The 24,639-nt window shown below is 38.7% G+C and overlaps 1 protein-coding gene and 1 long non-coding RNA gene across 6 annotated transcripts in view; one reads left to right on the top strand and one right to left on the bottom strand.

The window, feature by feature from the left end:
• abcc9 (ATP binding cassette subfamily C member 9) overlaps window positions 1-18,305 on the bottom strand; it is a 70,641-nt gene extending 52,336 nt beyond the window's left edge. For 4 of the 5 annotated variants that reach the window (XM_088923394.1, XM_088923396.1, XM_088923397.1 and 1 more), the window contains exons 1-9: window positions 18,206-18,305; window positions 16,077-16,245; window positions 12,585-12,726; window positions 9,296-9,417; window positions 7,666-7,832; window positions 7,220-7,462; window positions 5,584-5,775; window positions 2,138-2,302; window positions 493-648 (exon numbers count right to left, since the gene is read on the bottom strand). In XM_088923394.1, the coding sequence (XP_088779520.1) occupies window positions 493-648; window positions 2,138-2,302; window positions 5,584-5,775; window positions 7,220-7,462; window positions 7,666-7,832; window positions 9,296-9,417; window positions 12,585-12,726; window positions 16,077-16,221 (1,332 nt within the window). In that variant the 5' untranslated portion in view covers window positions 16,222-16,245; window positions 18,206-18,305. Of the gene's footprint in view, window positions 1-492; window positions 649-2,137; window positions 2,303-5,583; window positions 5,776-7,219; window positions 7,463-7,665; window positions 7,833-9,295; window positions 9,418-12,584; window positions 12,727-16,076; window positions 16,246-18,150 lie in introns of all 5 variants that reach the window. The other variant, XM_088923395.1, reaches the window with a different exon arrangement.
• A 92-nt stretch (window positions 18,306-18,397) lies between these two features.
• Window positions 18,398-23,242, top strand: LOC148829876 (uncharacterized). Its single transcript, XR_016091473.1, has 3 exons — window positions 18,398-18,473; window positions 21,518-21,597; window positions 23,174-23,242. It is a non-coding gene; the product is annotated as an uncharacterized LOC148829876 (long non-coding RNA).
• Window positions 23,243-24,639: the final 1,397 nt, after the last annotated feature.

Below are 24,639 nucleotides of genomic sequence, written 5' to 3'. Positions count from 1 at the left end.
GTGTAATCAAAGGGATTTAACTCTACTCCAGAGTAAATGCATCTGTCTCAGAAATTTCCCTCAGATAAATATTGAATTTTCAGCCAAATCAAATCCATCATAAAGACCATCAAGGTTTTCTTAGACAAGGGGCGGATACAGTGATAGAAGGGAACCAGCTGAACATGATGAGTCTTGCCAGGAAGAAGCCACTTCTAAGGGCGAACCACAAAAAAGGCAATTGCTACTTGCTACCGTTTGAAATGGCAGCTGAAACAACGTCTCACTACTACTGTAGAGCTTTCCTGCAGTGCCTGCTTTCATGCGGGATAAATACCTGTCTTCTTAATGCCCTCTTGCAATAGGAACTGGATTAGCGCTCACTATTAGATCCTCATTTGCCATTTATCCTTAATGCTTTTGTAACAGACCATGCAATCTCTGTGTGAATGCTGTCTGTCTATTGAGATCCAGTGGGCTGCTGGGGAGTAGGGGGGCCCATAATCTTGTTACCTGCACAGGCATTGCCCAGAGGTTTGGGCACAGGAACAGAAACCACATCAGCTGGTTGGTCTCTATAGCCACCAGATTGTTTATCTGCCCCAGGGTCATCTCTCCCATGGACATGTTGGAGGTGGAGAGGCGCAGGATCTTGTTATAAATCATGGCCTGCGAGGAAGTCAAAGAAAGAGAAGCTCAGGGCTCAGGGAAAGCACCAACAGCAAAATCTTTCACGAGGCACTTGCAAAACTTTCCTTCACGGAATGCACTGTAAATTATGTGTTATATGAACTTCCTAGTTTATTTGTTTTTTCCAATTTTCTTGCAATTAGAAATGTGGAGGCAAGACACAAAGTCTCACCATGGCTTAATTTTTCACTGCATCTTGTATCATATTTACTTTAGTCTAATGTTATGAGATGACGAGAAGGCTTGAAAGAGGTTAGAGACTCTAACTTAAAACAAACATACATTACATAATGTGATATGCTAGAAGGGTTAGTAATTTCAAGGATCTGTTCTTCCTTCTCTGGAAAACTACAGATATGTTGATTTTAACCACAGATCAAAATGCATATTGAGTGGAGACCTGGAACACACTATTGTTGGATTAACTATTCTACTGTATGTCCATCTGGCTCTCCAGGACCAGAACTCTGAGTTAATTTATCAGTCACAACAATAATATTTAAGCTACACCTGAAATATATCCAGATATTACTCTAAGCTTTAAGGATGAGACAAAAAGGATTATCTTTGTCTACAAAGTGAACGAATGATTTTGGCTTTGTTAGTCCCACACTAGTTTTTGTTTGTTGAATGTTTTGTTTAATGTTTAGCCTGTACTGTTAGCCTTTTTTATTTCTGAAAATAGTGTAGCACAAAGGAATGCACACAGATTCAAAACATGCCAGGATATCTATTCATTCAAACAATGATGTTTTAGCTACTAGGTCGTCATAGCATTTCAACATTTGAAACAGCACTGACTTTTCCAGGTACAGCTGGCAAAGAAGACATTCTGAGACAATTTTAAGGGTGTAATGAATCTTTTGTATAGCTCTGGACTTGCTCCTCATGACTGGATGAGCTGTTGGTTTATTTCAGAAAAGAAACACAGGAAATACATGAGCACTAATTGTGTTATTTTGTGAAAACATAATTTATTAGGAACGGCTCTCACTTGAAAATACTTGAAGCTACAGCCAGACAATGTGAACTTAAAATGTGTAGAGCTAAAACAAGCAGTAACTAATCACATCTGTACTTTTCCAGCTAGGTTAGTTATTTACAAAGATTTATTGCATAACAGATCAGAAAAATAAAGTACATGTAAACAATAAAAAAGAGTTTGACTCTTTTTCAGAATTGATGTAGCCTTTGTGTTATTTGAACATCTAATTCATTTTATGATTGTTTTGATGACAATGCCTGATAAGCAAACCAGAGTATCTCACGTTCCTGTCCAAAGACAAATAGACATATTCTCACAGTTGTAAAATGTAGTTGTATTTGACCTTTGCTGGAAAAATCCTGGATAGCAAAGTATTCACAGAAAAAAAAACATTCTTGCCTTTAGAAAAAAAGCAGGAACAGAACAAGAACAGAAGGGGGGTGCAAACACATATCCACTGGGTAAAGGGGAATTCATACTTACCAGTAATGCCCCTCTGAGGTTGATGCCAGTTTCTATGGTAACATAATATGAAGCCTGTAAAAATGTCCTCTGCAGCACCAGGGCCAGAAACAGTAGAACTGCCAGGACATAGGTGTTCTGTAGTAGCTCATTTGATGACAGGAAGTAAACTCCAAAAAACCAAGCCTAGAAAAGAGCAACACAGACTGCAAGTGATCAACATGCTAGCATGACTCCTTCATAAACCAGATTTATGAAGGATACAGAATCACAAAAAAATCTTATGTAATGTTTCCTCCATCATACTGGTACTGTATATGATTCTTCAAAGAAAAGAATACAGATTTCGATCTTTCAATCTTATAGTTTTCTGCCTGATACTTTTTTGTTGTTTTTCGAATTTGGGTACTTGCTGAATCCCCCACAGGTGTTTGAAAAGTTTGGTTACTACTGGTGAGACTGTAGGAAAGTACTAAATAAAAAAAAACATTAGAAAACAGCCATTGACATTTTCCAGGGTGGCTCAAGTCTTAAACCGACACTTGTACCATCACAAAAAGCTGAGAGAGTGTGACGTGAGTCGAGAATTTTCCATGTCACAAAGATATGCAAGCCTGTTCTGGCCCAGCGTTTCACTGAGTTTACCTCTCCTACTGTCTTTCACAGGAGGCACAGGAAGAGACCAGTCACCCTTTTAACTTGAGATCTTAGAGTTTGTTGCTGTTCTCGAGTGTATGGTTCTTGCATTCTCTATAGATTACATTTACATCCTACAGAGGAGCCTTGAGTGAACATGAATTCTTAATTCGTGACATTCAGCATCGACACCAAACAAATCCAAACGACACTGATGAAGGAGCAGTGCTTGTGGGCTACATTCACACAGAGTTTAATACAAACTTTCCAAAACGTTCTTTTTCTAAATGGAATGAAATATAAATTAAAAAAACTTAAAAAGTTTGCGAATCAGAGCCATTTGGCTCATCTTGCTTATTCGGCAGTTTAGCAGCTAAGCAAATCTAAAATTTTATACAGATATGTCCTGAAAGAATTTGGATTTGGGGCTTCAGCCAGCTGGCTGGAAAGATATCTGCAGCACTGTGAAAAATGTTTTCTTCCCTCCATCTTAAATGTATTTTCTTTTAGTTTCCACTTGTGACCCGGTGTACTAGTTTTACTACTGAATGTGAAACAGATCCCTGGCTGACTCTGTCTAATTATTAATTTATCTATTGTGCTAAAAGTTTTGAGTGAAGACATACTTCCAGCTCTTTTCACTGGGACTTGTGTCACATTTATTGTGGATACATTTTAGAAACAGGTAACAAATGACTCCTTAATTTAAAATAAACACTCATAATGTGATAAAAAGGTTAGTTAACTCAAAAGTCTGTTACTCGTGCTCTAGAAAACTACTGCTATGCAGATTTTAATAATGATAGATTAAAATGCTCAGTGAGTAGAGACTTGGAACACACAATACCTTGGATTAACTATTCAAAGCCCTAAAGGTTCTCTAATTGATCAAACACAACAGTCCCCATCATCATTCTGTACCTGCGATTTGGTTGTTCTTATAAAGTCAAAGCTACCTCTATATGTATAGCCTTGAGGTCTTGCATTGCACTCCTTAAACTCTTAGCGTTAAGGTATAGGCAGCTAAAAATGAATGTGCAATTTTGCTTTCAGTTTGTTCTTCACATTGTCTTGGGCTTTCCTGATCTCTCCAGCAACAAAACTAGACAGATCAGCTATTTGGCCTAGTCTGTTTTTGTAACAATTCTTATATTCTTAGAGGTCAGTAACCACTGTAGGTCAGATACATATCCGAGAACTCAGAAGGGAAGAAACAAGACCCTATAGGCCAGTGGTTGTGAAATCTGGTATGTCTTTTCTGGTATTTACTTGTCCTTATCGGACAAATTATTTTCAATTTCCTGTTTTTGAGTGTGTTGTTCATTTTCTTCCATCACTTATAAAGGTGAATGGGTTTTGTATTGCTTTTAACCCTGTGACAATTCTGGAGTTTCATCATTTCCATCATGCAGGTGTGTTTCCTGGGATGTAACCAATTGCATTTACCCAGAAGGAAAAAAATGTCATTGCGGGAGCGACTGATAGGTCATCCCAGTCTGTGTCCGGATGGTTGAGGAGAAATGAAAACCAGCAGACACAGTGGTCACCCAGGACCAAGACTGAGAACTACTCTTTATACATCACAGGTTCAGAGATAGAGATAGTTTATATGTAGATTAAATAGCAAAACTCCATGTCCTTACAAGCCTTGAAATACTGAAACTTCCAGGCATATGTCACCTGAAGAAGTGTTATATGATACAAAAGATAAGCTGAGCTAAAATAGCTCTCTTCAGCAAGTGTGAGCTAAGTTATGATAAACACAAGAAGAAAATTACTTGATATATAATCATCTAAATCAAACAGTTTAGAAATACCAGTTGTCAATGCCAAGGGAGTTTCTGATTAAAAGATTGTTGCACTTCTTTTTTTTATAAAGAGAGAACACAGAGCAAGATGACCTGAAATGACATGAAAAAAGAACACCTAGAACAATAATGTAGTCCAAAACAGAGCACTGAGGCTAGAGAACAAGGTAGGAATTTAATCTGGTGTTTGATTAGATACATTTACACTACTTCATAATAATCTTCTGTGATTTATCATTGCTGTTACTTTTACCATGATAATACTGTACTTTTACCTTTATTTTATTATCTACAAATTTACACTCAAGCTTGTTTTATAAAATCTTTGTACATCCTAGGCAACATTTCAGCGGGTTGGCCATGCTAGCCAATGGATCCCGACCCTAGTCCTAAGTAACTCTACTGGGTCACCTACCTACCTATATAGCCTTTATATAGCTTTATTAGGCTTTTTGCTCTCAGACTCTAGTTTTAAAAGTTCCTTATTAAAGAATGTCAAAAATACTTTGCTAAGAAATTTAGCAAATGAACTCTCCTCATCCCATTTTACCAAAGTAGCTGCTCCCTCTGAACAACCAATGTTTACTTAATGACTTCCTGACATAAGACCCTTTGCGTCACAGAAGTATAACTGCTTTCATTCCAGACCCCTGAATGAAAACCCAGAAACTGGTACAGGTTGATGTTAATTGCTTGTGTTGTTTAACTATTAAAAAGTTAAAAGCAGCTCCAGGACCAAGGCTCGGACCCTGTGCTACCTGTAACGAAGCGTTCTTTGGGGACCCTATGCAGACGACACAATCCGGGGATGAGTGAGGAAAACACAGGGAACGGGACCAGACGCTACAGGTCCCGAACTCGCCTGGTACAGGAACCAATGCAGAGCCCGGAACAGAGTGAGCGTCTGGCTTTTAAGGTGGGCTGAATAGGAGGCAGGTGCACAAAATCAACTCAGAAGTGAAAGAGCCGGAGCGCCCTTGAGGGGGAGGGACTACAATCATGACACTACCCCTGCAAACTCACATTGTTTTGCTCGCTCTTAGTTGAGTTCCTCTCATTCTCCAGCCGCATGACGATGCCGGAGATGCACAGGGGCCCGGCGAAGCCCAGCAGGTCAGCGAGGTAGCGGAAGGTGCTGCTGAGCAGGATGGGCCGTCCGAAAGCCCGGTACATTGACTTCCAGATCGAGGGGGCCTTTTCAGGATCGTCAGCCACCTTGTTCCATGCAGTCAGGACACCAGGGAACAGAAGAGAGGATGAAAAAAAGCTTTAGCAACGGGTTCAGCTACATTGTTTTTTTTTCCTGGATTTTGCTCCATCGCTCCTTTATCCTAATTTCATCTTGTGCATTTCAGATCTGCTTTGATGTTCCAGAGGGTAAAATACATCTGCTTACGAAATCCCATGCTGTTCTGAGAGCAATTTTAAAAGACATCAAAGAAAGATATTTTCTGCTTTAGTTTTCTATTTGAGATCCCCTATAAGGTCACAAGGCTGCAAGTCAAAAGCAGAAAAATTCACATTCAGCTTTTCTGTCTTATGTGCAAGAGAATCTGGAACAAAACACATTGTACCAAACTATCTACTTTAAGAAAAACCTCTATTTTAGAAAAACCTCAATTTTGTCAAATTTGTTTTGTAGTTTAGTATTTAGATACATTTCTGCTTGGTAAAGGTACAACATTTTTTCAATATATTTCTTGGAAAAAGCATGATATTTAATAATAAATACACTATAAAATATCATTCTAAATTCTTTTTGTTTTTCCTTCCTGCTTAATACTCTATAAAATACAGTCAAAACTAAGATAGTTATGAATATGAAAGTAACAATCTTATTCACCTGAAGCTCACACTAAATAAGTTGGAGTCAGAATTGTAGCAGATCATATCCAGATAGCATAGGTTAATCAGAAAGGGGTTTCAAACCTGCTACTCAAGAAATGGACAATTTAGCTTAGCCAATCAATCTTTGGAGGGTAGCTGTATATATACTTTCACAAACACTATAGTGAAAGTACTAGTTTTGGTGCAAGCCAGCAGTTTTGCCTTCAATAAATAATGTTTTAAAATGCACAATGCTGGTACTGTTCTGAGCTGTTACAGTATGAAGGATTAAGCCTAATAAACATAGAACTCATCAACACAAACACTTCAGAAAAGCTGGTGAAGAGCTGGTTTTACAATTGCTCCAGGAAAGTCAACGCAAGCTGAGCAACACTTCTGTGTCCCACCAGTATGTGTGTTTTTCCTATGGTGATTATTAAATACACCTGATTGATGTTTTCACATTGAGAGATATCAGGATTTATCAACTAAAGCCAAAAGGTGGAAAACTTAATTATATGAGTCTAGCAGTGTTTTTAAGGACAAGCAGAAATTGCTAAGAATCATGAGAGGTTGTTATTTAGCTCTGTTTCCCGACACTAGAAAGCAAAACTGTCTAAAAAGACTTCTAATTCTTCTTTGCATACATTACATTGCAGACAATCGCCACAGACAGATATTTAACCCTTATTAGGGCTCATTATCATAGCTATACCTTAACCAGTGAGATTTAGAGGACTTGTATATGTATCTTAACAACAAATGCCTTTCATGTTTGCAGTGTTATTAAGAGCAAACAAAAGCTTGTATGAATGTTGTCCATATTACTCACCCTTTGCTCCTCATAGGCATCTTTCAGGCGCAAGTAGTTGGTCAGAGCCCTCATAGCTATTGGTAGCTTACCAATCTTCTTCAGTTCAATTGGCCTCTTATGGGCACCGATGATCAGAGGGTTCATCCACCAGTATGTGGCCTTGGACAGCAAATTAACAAAAGGCTGCAGGAACCGCACCCCCAGATCCTGCAGGTCTTCTGGAGGTTTCACCTTCTGGGGGTTTGTGAAAAAGACGTACCTCTGGAAATCACACAGACGGAAGCCGTTCAAATATCAGGACAATTCAACATGCTCTGACTCCAAGAACTTCCATCATTCTGAGACAGAATATTTAATTGGAAGGAGAAGTTGTACTGGTGTGATTGAGGAGAGGGGAGTGGGATTGTTTAATTTCTTATAAAGGAGACACTTGCATTGGAGAGAAAAAGAAAATATGTGCTCACCCTGATCCTAATGACATTGATCTCCACTGCCATTAGCAGCCCATAGAGGATGACCAGCATAGCAGTGATGCAAAACCTCAAATGCTGAATCCCCACTTGGTATTCAAAGTACTTTACCAGCTTTATAGTCTTTGTGATGAACGCCAGTACCCAATAAATGAACAGAGCTGTGAATTAGAGAAAAAAAATAGAGATTTTTACCATTAAAATATGATAAAGAGATGCGCTCCCTCCTGCAGCCTGGAATGATTCTAAACAACCAGGCCAAGCTCATAGACACGCCATTACTATAAAGACCAGGACCAACTATTTTCAACTGTCAGAAAGATTATTGAAATCTTAAACTAGGTTTTAATCTTAAACAGAAATGAACTGTTCCTCTGTGCACAAGCCCTGGAGATTCCCATCAGAAATCATACCACCTGCACTTTTCAGCTCTGACAGCATGAACAGTGTACATTATTGCATACGGCACAGTACTCCGTCCTGAATATAAAAATCCGCACTTTTATGAATATCCTGCATGGCCTGTGCAACATACTTCAAAGAGTCAGAATTACACTCTAACTCTTTCTAAAGAGTTCAAACTCCTTGCACCAGTCTTTTTCAATGTAGTGTTAGGTACCTGTCTGGGGCTGTGCGTGCTGAGTGCTTGGAAGGCTCCTTAGACAAGAGATCAAATACAGGGTCCAACTACATAACTTGTAAACATTTTACTCCTGTTGACTTCACAATCATTTCGCCCTTGCCTTGTTAAATTGTTCTATCTGCAAGACCTGAACTGAAATTCCTTACGTACCACATTAAAGATCAACAGTCTTCTGCTAACAGCTGCCCTAATAACTGGTCCCTTTCCATCCTTCCATTAAACATATACTGGTATTCTAAGGTTGAGACAACTAGAGCCTACTATGGTGTAAGGCAGGACCACATTCTGGATGGCAAAATTACACACATGTGAGAGGCAGAAGCACCCTGAGAAAGTCCACACAGACACACAGGATAACATGAGTAGGTACAGTAGCTGCATTGGCATGCGCAAGCTGGAAAGGAACAGGTAAGGGATTATTCCATGCTGAAAAAAGAAAAGAGGCATAGCATTTCGGCTGTGGAGTCTTCTTCAGGTTTCAACATGGAATAAACCTCTCCCTTTTCCTTCACAGGATGACATGTAAACTCCACACAAAATATGCCAGAATCAAACCCAGGACACAGAGGAATGAGGCAGCAGCACTAACTGCCTCACCACCATCGCACCCCAACTGGTCCTTTTTAAAATTCACAGGACTGAAAGAGTGGTGCACTAATTTAACAAAAGAAATGAGCAGAGTCATACTTGCAAATGTGATCTGATATATTTACTCTGCATAAAATTAGTGAAAATAAGACTAGATTAGAGCCTTCTCCCTATAATGTTGAAGCTGATATGCTGACCTAAACTGCAGAGGAGTTCCTCATTCAAAAAATCAGGTAATAGGAATATCACTTTGCCAAAAGCAGTGGTATAGTCATGCTTTTAAGGTTTTTGACACGGAGAATCACCCCAATATGCAGCTGCTGGCTCTATGTTAGCCAGGCAGGCAATGAGTGCTCTCCCCCACAAAAAAACACATTTTGACCATTCACTTACCAAGCAGCAATTTGGGGAAATTGGAGGTTTCAATGTTGTGGTAATAAACTACAGATGTAGTGGCTGCTATAAAGCCCATAAATGCAGGCATGAAAAGATGAAGATGGTGTGTTTTCATGTACCTAAAAAGAAAAAGAAAGAGTGTAATAGCTAGAGTAATCCATACTCTACATACTGTAGAAAGAGATATAACATCAAAATACAGAATCATTTGTGCCACATTCTTGTCTAAGGTGAAATTCTGCCACCAATTCGGGTTTCATTTATAATCCGGGGATATATGTTTTGTCATATGAACTTTGTCTACTTCCTGAAGATGGCATGACTTCAGGTAAGTGCACAGAGAGTAAGTGTTGGTTTTAAGATACGGTATTTCTGAAAACAGGGAAAGTGGATCTGAGAGGACTAAGGAGAACGAAACTGAGAAATATTTACTTTAAAGAAAACCAACGTGAATTTGAAGAGACAACGATCATTGCTTATATTTGTGAGAGTTTATGATTCCTTTCATCCATTGTTGTAAATTTGTGAAATGGGTGAAACTACATTTATCATAGGAAGAGAATAATATGAAATTACTATATTTTAGGATATTATTTTCTTGTTATTTTTTTCAAATTATTACATCTTTGTTTACATTTACTTTTTAATATGAACAAGCCTCATTGGTACCATTGGAATTTTTTATGAAATTTTAATGCAATATCTCATCCCTTTTTAATGTGCTTCTTTAAATGCTGCTTGTTATATTCTGTTTCTGGTTAAATTCGTTTTCACCACACAAACTAAATATTCAAAACAAAGATCCAGAAAAGATTGTCAGGTATTGGTGTTGTTGAAGTACAATGAGTACATTGATAAAAATCAGTAAAGTCAAACCTAGTGAAATTGCAGCCATATCACCCTGCAGCCCACTGGAGCTCAGCAGGTATGAGCCTGGTTAGTACCTGGATGGGAGACCTCCTGGGAAGAGGTAGTAGTGGGATCAGTAGGGGGCACTCACCCTGTAGTCTGTGTAGGTCCTAATGTGCCAATATAGTGAAGGGGACCTTATAATATAAAAAGGTGCCGTTCTTAAGATGAGATGCAAAACTGAGGTCCTGACTCTCTGTTGTCATTAAAAATCTGAGGACAATGCTTGTAAAGAGTAGCGTCCTGGCCAAACTTCCTATTGGCATTTACCAATCATGACCTCCTAATAATCCCCTTCTATGTATTGGCTTCAACACTCTGTTCTCTTTCCCACTGATAGCTGATGTGTGGTGAGTGTACTGGAGCACTCTGGCTGCTGTCGCCTTCATACAAGGTGGGGCTGCACACTGGTGTTGGTGGAGGGGAGTCCTCAGAAGAAGTATTATTATTATTGTTATTGTTGTGAATGAAAGAGTTCTTTATGAAGTCTCTTTCCTTACTGGGGAAAGTTGTGGGAATGTGATTATAGCCAAACTGGGTTAAACAACAGAAACTCTAACAGAACAAACACAATAGGATGCTCAGTAAGAAGAGAAACGTGATCTCATGAAAATGAAGGTGACAGACTATAATGTAAGAAACACGAGAGTCTGCATTGATCCTTGTCTCATAAACTGTATTAAACGAAGAGTTATAGCTCAGTACAGCTTCTCAAGGACAGAGTTAGGAAACAGCAATCCAGTCACTTACTGAATGGAAAAGAAGAGCTCGGCTGGAAAAATGCATTGATATTCTAGTCAATATATTAAAACTCCACTGTGCGAATTTTCAAACAAACCAAAGCTTTCTAATTTATACCAACCCGCACATATATAAACATTTGCTGTCTGTGTTAAACCCATGCTTGCTTGTAGCACTTCAGTGCTGTTTTATGGCTATATACAGAGTTTATACCACTCTTACAATCTGCATTACACACAGCTGTCTCTGAACCTTAATGTACTGTAGGTATATGAGATATGACAGGCTCTCTTCAGCTTTGGCAAATAAACTTGCAGTCAGACTGTTCACCGCTTAGAGAAAGACACTGGGAAATCTCACAATCAGGGAGAGTTAAGAATGCCAAACAAACCAAAGGTTAAACCATTTTTTGATGGTAATATGTTCCCTGGTAAGCAACCATGCAGCACAAGAGCATCACATCATCTTTTGGGAGAATTCCATTCCAGTGACACACTGCTAATTTGGATTCCATTCCACTGCTCTCCACTGGCCTTCTGGGACATGCAGGTGGCAACCCGGTATTTCAAGAGGCTGACTTGCCTCCTGTGCCCCCAGAAACCCCTTCTAACTCCCAAGAGTTCTGGCAGAGATCATCCAGGTTATGACATTTCTCCTGTGTGTTAGCTAGGGAACATTTGTGCATTCCATCCTCCTCATTTTTTACAATATATTTGTGAGCTACAAACATTGAGGCAAAGTTGCATCTTGCATGGTCCATGTTGGAAAGGCAAAAAGCTGAAATGAACATTATTACTTATTACTTTACTATTACTACTATTTTTGCATTTTAACAACTTGATTATTTGAAATCTGTGCATGCATCCATTAACCAAGTAAAAGGCTTTGAGAACCATAAAATATAAATATCCATTGTGTTTTCAAGAGAAACATATAGTACCAACATCGTATGATTTCTAGTAGCATAAATCTGTCCATTTCCATCTTTTTTTCTAATTTTATCTCCTATAGAACATTCAAACTTGAATATTATAGAAAATTCCAGCTTAATCTGGCTGCTAGAACCTACAGTATATCTCAGCAAATAGAAATTGATGGCAGACAAGCTTTCCCTTGGGTAAGATCCTTCTTTAACACAAGTAGGCTTATGAAAGTCTTGCTACGGTGATTTAGACAGAAAGATCAATGCATACCCATAGAGATCCACAGGTTCCTGGTCACAAGACAATTAATAATTTTGGCCACCACTACTGCTGTGCAATGTGCCCCCAGTCAGGATTCCTAATTTGGTACATCCCAAGAGATCAGCGTGATTAAGAATTCCAATGTATGTGTAGATATGGCAATAAACTACTCTACTCTACCCGAAGCTATACTGGGTCTACAATTATTTGCACTAGTATGTACTGTATGTCTGTGGCAAACCTGGTATTACTCCCATTATGGTAACAAGAGTGATAAGCTAACAATACACATTAATATTAATATTAATGGCAACTCTGTAATGCAAAAGCAAATTATACTGTATATAATCAGACTTCCATATTTTGAACAGAAACCTATAGCAGTCCTTCTCGTTCTCTGCCCTGCTGCACTTTAGTAGATCAGCTTGACGGGAGCAGATCAAGACGCTTACCCATTAGAAACAATGCCTTCCGCTATCTCACACACATGAACAAACAGCAGAGTGAAGGTCAGGATCCATCTCATGTTGTGACCAGGGAAATGCAGCCAAGTGTTGTGATGGATCTGTACCTTAGAGCTCTGGCTGCCCCAGCCTGCAGAGACAAAAGAGGATCCTGAATGGAGTCTCAGTGTGCTTTTGCATCTTGACATTCTGAGGACTAATGAATGTCTACCACAGAATACAATAACAGCAATACCTTATGTGTAGCACCTAGGTCACCTTGGAGGACAATGGGCACTGGTATTGAACTGGTATTGCACCGTCTTCAGGGGCACTCGCAGTTCCACCAATAATCATCTTGTTTTGTAATCAATTAATCTACCACTTTTTATTTTTATGCAACACTTTTCATGGTCAGCTCTACCTTAATATTAAGGACCAAATACTACCTGCTACTGTACCAAATGGAAAAGATGTGACATATGTCCCTCAGTGCCCATTTAGTCCATCCATAGACATATTCAGTGTCAGGGCTGGATCTTGATAGCACATCTATATATAGGAACCAAACCAGTCCCTGAGCATGAAGCCCACTCTGGACGGCACTGGGGAAAGCATCATGTAAAATCGATCAACTACAGGCAAACCCTTATATCTGAATCTCTTATTACTTACGTTGACACAATCTCATCTCTACAATATTTTCCATGGAAATAAATCAGAAATGTTTATGGGTGAAAAAAAACCTCTCCTTGTAATACAGATGTCCATTTCTAAAGGGTTTCAAATCAAATACTGTATACTGTATGTCAATCCAGTTGGTAGTTGTTTCTTTATAACACTAGTAAACAATTAAGGTAACATATTTGTGTTGTATACACTACATCCAGAAACTTGATTTGACTGTTTTTCAAACAAACCCTTTAAGTTAAAAATCCAGATATAATCATGCATAATTAAACAGGCTGAAATATATTTTTTATTGACAAATAGCAGCTGCCCATAAGTGGTGGAGGAAGTGAGTCCTTTTTGCTATGCAAAATGACCCTCATGAATGAAGAGTATGACACAAAACAAAATTACTTTTTATGCTTCTACTACTACACAGTCTGGGTACTAGTTTTTAATAAGCAACTTAATCTTTTCTGTCTTCATTCTCTGTTGCTGCATGAAAATGAAGTAACAAAGTCTCTTCAGTGAAAGACATTACTGGGCTTTCTCACAGACGCTCATCAAAATAACCTCATGAAAGGACTTATCAGGAAGTGTCAATTAAAAGGTCCTGGGAGAATGGATTAAGAGATGCTGATACAAGACATTCCCAGGAATACAGTGCAAAAAATAACCAAGATAAACTGAAAATTGAGTTTCCTCAGAGAATACATTTCAAGTGCAACATAAAACCAGAGTACCAAACTGAAACGCGGTTTGAACTAAAAATATTAGAAACAGAGCCAGCATGTTAAACTCTAGACTTTATGCAGATGCTTATTAATAAGAATGCTAAATAATAATAGGTCAATGCAGCTTCTGTTTATATTATTAGAACTCATCTTAAAACTTATGGCCTTTAATTCTCAATCCATTTTTTTCTTTTAATTTCCCAATTACAACTACATTAGTTTAATTGTATATTCTGTATAATGTAGTATTTTAAATGTAAAATTGATGTAAAATGCCTTAAGAATGCACTGTATTGAGAGGTACTATACAATATAAGAATACAGTGGTAAGTACACCCCCTTAAGGTTTTGTGGTTGACCATATTGACCATATTTAGACATATTTGACCTTAACTGAGTCTTCACCAAGTCTTAATAGTAAAACTAGTTTGACCAATAACACAAAAATTCTACTTTATTTAAAAAATAAATCAGCCAGCATTCAATATTCACTCCTTGATTCAGTAACTTGTGGCACTGCCTTTAGCAGCAAAATCGGCCCACCGTTCTTTATAGAACAGCTTCAGCTCTGTGATGTTTGAGGTCCTCTTATATGCAAAGCTCTCTTTAGGTCCTGCCACAGCATCTCTGTGGATTTTAGATCTGGACTTTGACTTGACCATTCCATTGGTAAATGACAATTGATCATTGTCCTGTTAAATGATCCACTATCAGTTTAGCTTTAGCTGCCAGAGAGATGGTCTCACATTTTCCTTTATCTTAACTCTGGTACAGTGTGGATTTCATTGTAGACTCACTGATAGCAATGTGTCCTGGTCCTGAGGCAGCAAAGCAGAGTCAAACCATCAACCCACCACCACCGTGTTTGATGAGTGGTGTGAAGTTCTTCTGGTCAAGTGTTTGGTTTTCGCCAAACATGACATTTTGCATTATGGCCAATCAAGTCCACTTTTGACTTATAGGACCAGAGCATATTGTTCCAACAGTTTTGTTTTTTGTTCAAGTGCTCTTTTTTTGCAAACTTAAGCCATGCAGCAAAGTTCATCTTGGAGACCAGGGTTTTCTCCTTCTGCTTTCCTTGATGGAGACTCACGAACTCTGACATTTACCACAGGAAGAGAGGCATGTAGATCCCTGGGTGTAGTCTTGGGACTCTTCAAGCCTTCTAGGATGATCATATAGTGATCAAATGCTCAGAATCTGGTAAGGATGGCCACTCCTAGGTAGATTTGGTAACAGTCTTAATTTTTTTTTTCAATTTGCAGATTATCTTACTTACTGTGGAATTATAGGCCTCATTTTGTTTTGAAATGGCTTTCTAATCCCTTCCAGACTGATAAGCAGCAACAATTCTTCCTCTAAGACTGTCACAGATTTCTTTGGATCTGGCATGATGTGTTACCGGAAACCTGAATGTTTAAGGCCAAACTGACAAAGTTCCTGATTTTATATACAGGTAGAATTACTTCTAGCACCTGATTCCACGTACTGTACCATCTTAACTGACTAAGGCTAAGGTAGGACTAAAAGTAAACACTTACTTCATCACACAAAGATATTGAATTCTGATTGATTTTTTAAAAATAATAATAAAGTACATTTTTGTGTTGTCAAAGAAGATCAATTTTATTTACTAATAGGGCTTGGTGGGGACTAGGTGAAGGACAAATATGACTAAAGATGTTCGACCACAAAATCTTAAGTGCGTTTACCTACTTTTTAACAGAAATCTTTAATTATAAGCAACACATTGTTTGCGTTTCAGTTCAAAAGATTCCCAATAATCTTGTGAGCTCTAGAGTAAGTTAGATGGAATACCTTGGAGGTATATTTGGCAAATTGCAAAACTGAATTATTGGTTCGTTTAATTGGTCCTGTATTTAATTCACTTCAGCGGATCCTTTTCTGACATTTGTCATGAAAACACTAAACACTACAAGCAATTTTCTGGGTCATGTTTGATTTGATGTTGCCAGTACCCAAACTGTAATTAGACAATTCATTCAAACTTAATGCATGTTTTATATCATGCAGTGGTTAAAATATTCGGGTTCCATAAAAATGTTGTTTCCACATTTTTCATTTTTTGCTTACATACCAATAAACAAAATGGGGAAAGTGATGAAGAGAAGGAAGACGTGGGGAACCAAGTTAAGAGCATCCACAAAGCAGCCATTGTCCAGGACTCTGGGTTCCACACTGTAGGAGTCATTTCTGTCATTACCACAGAACGAAAGGGACATGATGCCAACTTGATTCTGAGAGAGCTGGTAGAGAAGAACACATAACAATAATTATCCTTATCATAGCTTTTATGGCAATCATTATACTGTATATTTCATCACAACAGTAAAACTCTAAGCACTTAACAGTAAACCAGCAGGAAACAGGTTGTAGCTCATATTGTTAGACATAGATCTCTTTCAGCACAAATATACAGTCTGTATGTTTGAAACTGTTTACCTTGGGGGTTGTGCTTTATGTGTTTGCACCTGCAAGCATGTTTTGGATATCTGAAAAGGGTAATAAATGTCAGAAACGACAGGATAATATTTTTATAGATAGGACGGTACTCCTCTGGCACGTGACTGAAACAGACTAAAGATATTCAATCCAATTTCCAATTTCCATCTTTCTGGTTTTGCAAGAATGCCAGTGCATCAAGTTCCAAAAAGTGGTTAGAATGAATATTCAAAACACCAACAGCAATTCATTATGTTAAGATGAATATTTTCTGTTGTTAAAAGATCTGATTCTCAATAAATGAGCTAGGGTAAAAAAAAAATCAATAGTTACTGTTGAATGTAATTAATTTTGTGAGGATTTCCTTGGCTGGACAGCCACACAATGAGTCAGGACATTCAAGTACCTGGAACTATACCAGTCCAATTCCCAGAGGTCATTCTGGTCTGACTGGACCACATGAGGGAATTCCACCAGATTAAGTTTCACATCAGATTTTGTTTCCTATATTCTTACTAATTCAAACATATAGGCTGTTCACATTTCACTATACATGTAACTGAATGTTTGGCTTGGAAGGTTAGCAAATTTCTTTCAAAAAATTTAATTTTTTGAAAGTAAAGGCATGTGTAACAGGTGTGACTAGGTATGACAGCGCTGTACGTTCCCTGTTTTGTTATTAAAAAACTTAGATCCAGATGTGCTTTGAAACAGACAAATATTTATGCTGAGATTATAGTGACACCTGGAGATACAGGTCTACAAAGATTTGGGGAAAAAAAGCAACAGTTGCAATGGAAATTAAAAAGCCATTCATTTAAAGCCATTTCAAATACACGTCATAAAAGAAAACTATCACATTTTGAAGTAAAGGGATTCGGAGATTTCAAAATTAAAAATGCCATGCTAAATGTTGTTATTTACCTGAACTTGTAATATTAATATTATCATCACAACAAAAATCACTTTAAGGAAATCTGCACAAATCGTGAAGGGATTCCATTAGCCATGTACAGCATGAGGCTGGACTGTAGGTGAGTTCTGACACGGGACAGAAGCCAGTCTTCACTTGGGCAGCCTGCAGTACATTTGCCCTTGAATCTCTCTGGGACCTTAATACTTCAATCAAAATTATTCCCACCCTCATCCCTCTGCCCTGCTGCTCACATCTTAGGTAGTATAACGCCATGGCGTAATCAAAACAACATAAATGCTCAACTTTAAGCGGTATATTACTGAGCAGTATTGATCACAGTCATTAACTGAACTTCAGCATTTCCCAAATTGTGTTTTAAAGTCTACTGTGTCATTGTGAAACACATTAAAAATGTCCGTGCTGCATTTGTGATAATAATAATAATAATAATAATAATAATGATAATAAAGCACTAAAAGAGAGAAAATACACATTTAATATTTTAATAAATGGTAGTAATCATTACAGCACATCTCCCATTAAGGAAATAAGCTACTGTATTGATGACCTATACTTGTAGATTTCTCCTCGGAAATTGGACTTTTCTGTAGAAATCTTTAATTTTCGTCAGCAAGTTCTCAAAAAATATCCCAAATATGCATCGTAAACAACGTCAAACTAAAACCAAATCACTCACAATTTGTACAGTAAATGTGCCCATACCGAGAAGTTCTTGCAATAGTAAAGTCAGTCTTAACGTACCGTACGGTTATAATGAACGCACTTAACTCACCTGTGTGTGTGTGTACCACAGAAGAGAAAATAAACCGTTTAAAAGAAATTCTTACCTCAGAAAAAATATCCTTTTGGCTATTGACACAGTTTCATTCTCATTCCCGGATTTTTCGAGTGTGTAATCAGGCAGTGAATAGTGGAAGCGGATTATTTTTAGCTGCGGCGCATCAGCTGCCCAGACTGCTGCCTCACTATCGGGTTTCCAAACTTGTCCAAATCTACAGGGACAAACTTCCCCTCCAACACGGCAGGCCTCTGAGCAAGGCAAGGATCTGCAGCCGAAGTTAGAAAGAAACAGATTTGTTGTTGTACCATTTACAGGTAACCCGTGATGGAAATACACCTCTGTTTTTTTTAAAGGATTAGGAGCTTATTTTCACTCAAACGCGTACAGTCTTCAAACCCGAAAACTGAATTGTATGGAATTTATTGTAATCATTGCACAGAGCACATAAGCAGATGAATTGTATAAAATAGACACGTTTCTCTTGGTGGGACAGATGAAAACAGCTACTGTAATTTCCTGCCTTCTGTCGGAGCCCTGGTCACGCTCAGTAGTTTTTTTTATAGTCCAGCAAGTCTTGACAGCAAATTATGAATCAACTGTGTCGCTGATGGGCAGAGGACTTTCACAATTCCTTAGTGCCACGATATCGTACACACTACTCTTCGAATCTCATTGATGGCATGTTGTTACCTTTATTAATAATTACTACGCCAAACAATGTGAGTAGTAATATGCCTAAATGTAGCCGTTGTGGTGTTTTTGTTAAACAGTCTTTTGACATTTATTCATAGAATCTGAGGTCGCTTGAAAAAATGTATAAGAAACAGCTCAAGCAAACAACACAGGCGAGAATGAAAGAAACACGCGATCCGTCCCTGCCAGAGTCTTTCCGCCTCAATGAAGCAATGAATGTAGCAGGTGTAGGTCGGACAGAATCTGTAGTTACAATAACATTGCCGTATTACAAGATAAGAGAACCAATAATCTGAAATTATACAGACTGGAATTTTAAACCCCAGGATCGGGGCTCCAATCAAAGCCCATCACTAATGCAACGCACAGCAACCTACAGTACGTACAGTATTAAGTATTAATGGAATTTCTAAGAAAAAATAAGCAAGGACAGTAGGAGTTATCAATAAAGAGAGGCTGCATATAATAATAATAATAATAATAATAATAATATCATCATCATAGAATGTAGTCTTAATTATAGAAAATCGGTCCATTTTTGCAGAATAGGAGTAGCAGCTCTAGTTACGGCGTGTTCCACGTCCGTTCCTAGTCAGTCAATACATACAGTAGCAACGCCAAGCTTGATTGCTGTATTTTCTTTCACTTCGACCAACCAGCATTTAAAGACCAAAATCTACAGATGTACTAGCTTTATTCGCCACAGGTAAAAAAGAGCCGTAAGAATCACACGACGACTTCATTACTGTACTGCGGTTTTAACAAAGACAACGAACACTTACTGGCGATTCGGTTTCCCTGGTCGGTCAGTCAGTGCGGAGCAATTCGGCGTTTATATTACCCTCGCTAGAGCAGGATGACATAGTGAGGTTCCCACTGTTATATCCAGATACTTCAGAGAAATGGTGGATGGCTGCGACTGTGAAAGCGAGCTGCCACAGACCGCAGCTCGTTTGTTATTAAAAGCGTAAATGTGCCGCTAATATTTCGTGCCACTACCACAACCTTTCGCCATCGCATTCGCCGATATCTTTGAACAAATCGTGTATACTGCGAATGGAATGATCGACACAAGCTGTACAGTAGCCTGCAGTGTGAGATGAAATCTGTTTTAGCGTGTTCTTGAATAAAAATACATAGCGAGTTTTTGTTTTTTTACGCTCAACCACGTAGTGTCGTTTTTCTTCACCCTTAGTGTAAAGGAAATGGTGAGAGAATACTTACTGAATACTACTGTAATCATGTCAAACGTAACGTTCATCCCCTCTAACAATTTATACAACCACGGCAAGTACAATATTCTTCTCCATTGTAGAATGTTATTTAAATTCAGATGTTAACATGGTGTTATCATAAGAAATGTTACCAGTATGTAGCTTAATAATACATTATGCTAAAAATAAAAGCTCAGAATCTCTAGAGTCAGCACGTAGTAAATTCAGGTGTGCTTGTATAATGCAGTGTGCTGTAATTCCTTTTACTGTACCCAGGAGAAACCTGCAAATCAAGCAGCAGTTTTTTCAGCTAGAGCTTATATCAACCTTCACAGGTATACAGTACCTCTTCAACCACTGCTCTTTTTCCATGCTACTCTCTTTTTAAGAGCAAAAAACTATAAAGTACTGTAAAACTAAAAAAACATTTTTAAAAAAGTCCGAAGGTGTTTGAAATATCCAGGAGAAAAAATGGATCATGGTTATCTGTTATGTGTTACACACTCGGATGAAGAGAGTAAGCGGACTGTGAAGTCATAGTGTTCATTCTGTTTGCTGTGACATTTCTTTTGCCTTATTTTCAGTTTTTAGAACTTTTTTTCCCCACAATGTGTGGAATGAGAGCTACAGTATAATTAAAAGTAGCCAAGGATATCAATCAGTATCCATATTAAGGTGTACATTATATGGCCTGTGAAAGCCAGTGAGTTTCCAGTTTATACCAGTTTATTATTCTTTGTTCTTTACAAAATGCTTGAAAACAGTCAGTGTGTGTTGAGGTCCTGTACTAGAGTTATTACCAATGGCCCAATGAAGTCTTCATCTATCAGTCATTGGTAAAAATGTAGCTATTGCTCCAGGCATAAGACTATAACATACCCACAGCTGAGTGTCCTCCAGGATTCTGGATTATTATCCAGGGTATGATGTCCACAATCCCTTCAGTATTATCCATCCATGCATTTTCTCAACCACTTGATCCAGTACAGCATCACTAGAGTAGCCAGAACCTAAGCGAAAGATACATCCTGGACACTACGCCAGTCCATCATCGGAGTCCACCACACTCAGACACAGATGAACTCACACCAGGGCCATTTTTCCCAGAAGTCAGTTAGCCTACTACTATGTCTTTGGACTGTAGGAGGATGCTGGAGCAAACAGAGGAAACCCACATGAACCCCAGAAATTGAACCCAGGACTCCAGTGCTGCGAGGCAATAATGCTAGTAACTGCATCACCCCCCTTTAATAGTATGTTGATTTAAATATGTAGCTTTCTGAAGTCAATCAGATTTTTAAATATTCCTAGGTCCTTAAATTAATCGTAATCATTAAAAATAATGGGTAAAATACTTAAGGGATAGTCAGCGTGGATTTAGAACAGGTAGATTTTGTATAACTACCACTCTTAAATTTGCATCAAATTTTTCATTTTTTCCACTGTCCAAGGTATGGCAACATTGTACCAAAAACAGGAAGTGAAAAAGTATGGAGCCCAACCAGGGTGTTGATTTTGGTCATTTGAAAAGGTGGGTCTGAAGCACTTCTGTACAGAAATGCATTCGCCTCACTGAGGTTTTCACTGGTTGAAAATGTGAATAAGTACACAGAAAAAAAGAACTGCAGCCATTCACCCTCACAAAAGAGAGCCATAGGTTTGTGAAATATCATGTACAGTATAATAGTGATAAGGGACTGATTTAGAGTATTTGAAGTTCGTAAAGAGTTTGGATTCATATAGTTTTTTATTCAGCTACTTTTGTTCATGAAGGAGTGATCCCCTGATCTGAAATAATATCTACAAAGATATGCCTCCACTGGCATCACCTGCCCTTGGCTGAGAGCGTTCCTTAGAATACCTCAGAAAATACTCTCTCTTGTGGCCTGAGAATCTAATAAACACACACAGAAGCCAGGAAGTGGTGTTTGTTTATCATCCCATCCTCAAAATGTACCATGGGGAGCTAGCACAGGCACTTAACTTTTCCTGTTTGCTTTAATTTAGCCTTAATGTGATTTAAAGAGAACTGGAGTGGAATGACCTAAAGGTTAGCTTGACAGATCAGGACGTAACTTCATGTACAGTGTTTTATCTATGGAAGCTGATATCAGATATCACTGTGTGATTAACTCCTCTGAGAGCTTTTTTCTTATTTAATTTCCTGGGATAAATGGCTCTGTACTTCCCGTATTTTGTGCTGTTTTTAAGGGTAACGTACTGTAGGAAACATACATCTATAAGTACAGTTATAGTTTATTCTCAGTGGGCCACTGTTGGTTCAAAGTCTTGGGATATAGGGTTACATCCAACCACCACCACAACCATAAATTGAATCCCTATTTCTCAGGGAAGCAATTTAAAAGCTGTCAATGCTAAACTGCCACACGCAACCAGCACTTTAAGTTCATAATAAAAAGAACATTTAATATAAAAATAGGCGGTAGTTAGTACCCAACAGGCCTAGCTAGGATCACTGAGGCAAACATCCAACTCACTGACTACATAACTGAACTGTGGAAGATTGCCTAGAGGACAAGTCTTGCAAGCACAGATTATCCCATTTTTTAAAGACAGATCACTTTTGAGATGTGAAGCATGATTTGTTTAAATCCTTGTTCGTAACATTTACTCTTTCCTTTTTGGTAGTGTGATTTTCACACATCTGAAATTCAGGGGGTTCTCCTCTAATTGCTGTGGGGCCTTATAGCTGTAAGGAATGCCAGCAGATGCTTTGAGGTGGAAGGTGATCCCTGAAAGTTGAGCCAGCTTAGCTGTTTGAGACGCTCTGAAGTTCAGTGCTCTTGGCATTACTACGCCCTGAGACCTGAGCACTGCCTTGTCTGGAGTGTTACAGTAAGACCAGACTTCACACAAAGATATCCTTCACATCATTTCTAAGATATTTAAGAAGGCCATGTTATTTGAAACAGTGCTTACTGTCATTTCCCAATGAACAAACTAATATACAGATACACAGGCCTTTGAGTTTAGTATTATTAGGTTTGGGGTCGTATCCAAAAACAAGCATGTTTTTTGTTCTTCTTTTCAGAATTTGAAATTTCCTGTCTTATTCTATGTTTTTTGCTTTTTTTTCTCTCCAAAAGGTGGAAACTCCAAATAAAACATTGGCTCACTGCAACCTATTTGATCTCACTATATATCTTTAATTCTGCTTAGTGTTGGATACTGCTGTCTGATATAGAATACACTGGCAGGGTGAATGATTCTGGATGACCCAATGTATACAGTATATTCAGCTAGGAAAAAGTGGGCTGAAATTTATGTCATAGCAGAAAGAGCGCATTTATTTAAAGCAGAAAGGGAGAACTTGCCAAGGACGGAGTTTAGGTATTCAAAGATTTGAGAGGAATTAACAGAAGCAACCCAAAGTACTGGAGGAGTTCCATATGGAAAGTAGAACCACACAGTACACACATCAGAACAATGATCCAGAGGGGACGTCCTGACACAGACAGATTGCAGGTGAGTCAAACAGGTCCCTGTTAGTGGAAGGCTTGGACTAATACAAACCCGTTCTACTAGTTTGGCCATTGCTTCTGTGTGATGTAGATGAGAAGGCACAGAGCTGCTACATTACTACAGTATGTACTACAGTCTACAAGAGCCAAATATATTTCTCCTGTGCTGGAAAACCTACACTGGCTACCAGTCTCTTACAGGAGTGGTTTTAAAATTCTCTTGTTTACCTGGTTGAAATCATCTAAATGTCTTAAATAAAATACTTAGCAAAAGATATGCAGACTTATCATAATAATTCCTTACACTTGTATAGTGCTTCTATTGTGCTGTATAGTGCTTTTCTGGACACTCCACTCAGAACACTTTACAGGTAATGGGGACTCCCCTCCACCACCAGTAGGCAGCCCCACTTGGATGATACAACAGCAGCACAGTGCACCAGCACGCTCACCACACATCAGCTCTCAGTGGGGAGGAGAACAGAGTGATGATGCCATTGCATAGATGGGGATTATTAGAAGGCCATGATTGGGGAATCTGGTCAGGACACTGAGGTAACAACCCTCAAGAAATGCCTTGGGATTTCATTACTACAGAGAGTCAGGACCTCAGTTTTACGTCTCAATTAAAGGGCAGCGCCTTTTTACAGTATACTGTCCCCATCACTATACTGGGGTATAACAGTAGCTGCTGGCTAGACTTCAGATACTGGACATGCACTTCAGTGTAGTGAGGCTGACATGTCTACACAACCATCTGTGCTGACTGCGACACCAAGTCACCAAGCCTGACTGATAAATACACTTGACTGGGAAGGAGTCAGTTTGTGAGAGCAGCCCTCACAGTAGTGGCTCTAGTCTGAGGAGAAGAGTAAGAGCTTTGCAAGGAGGGGTCTGATTAGTAAGCCATGGTACAGTGTGTGAGTGTTAGGATGAAATGCTGCGGTTCACATCCTTCAACAGTCCCTGGAGAAGGGCTCCAGTCACAGCCCTGACACCCAGAGGAAGTCTTGCATGTGTTCTCTCTCAAAGGGCCCCCAGCTAGGCAGAGAGCATGGGACTGAGCCTTCAGGAGTGGGACCAGAGGAATT

This window comes from Atractosteus spatula, chromosome 8, assembly GCF_055471065.1.
Source record: "Atractosteus spatula isolate fAtrSpa1 chromosome 8, fAtrSpa1.hap1, whole genome shotgun sequence".
Taxonomy (NCBI): Eukaryota; Metazoa; Chordata; class Actinopteri; order Semionotiformes; family Lepisosteidae; genus Atractosteus; species Atractosteus spatula.
The sequence above is the reverse complement of the archived record's forward strand: the minus strand, read 5'-3'. Positions and strand labels throughout refer to the sequence as shown.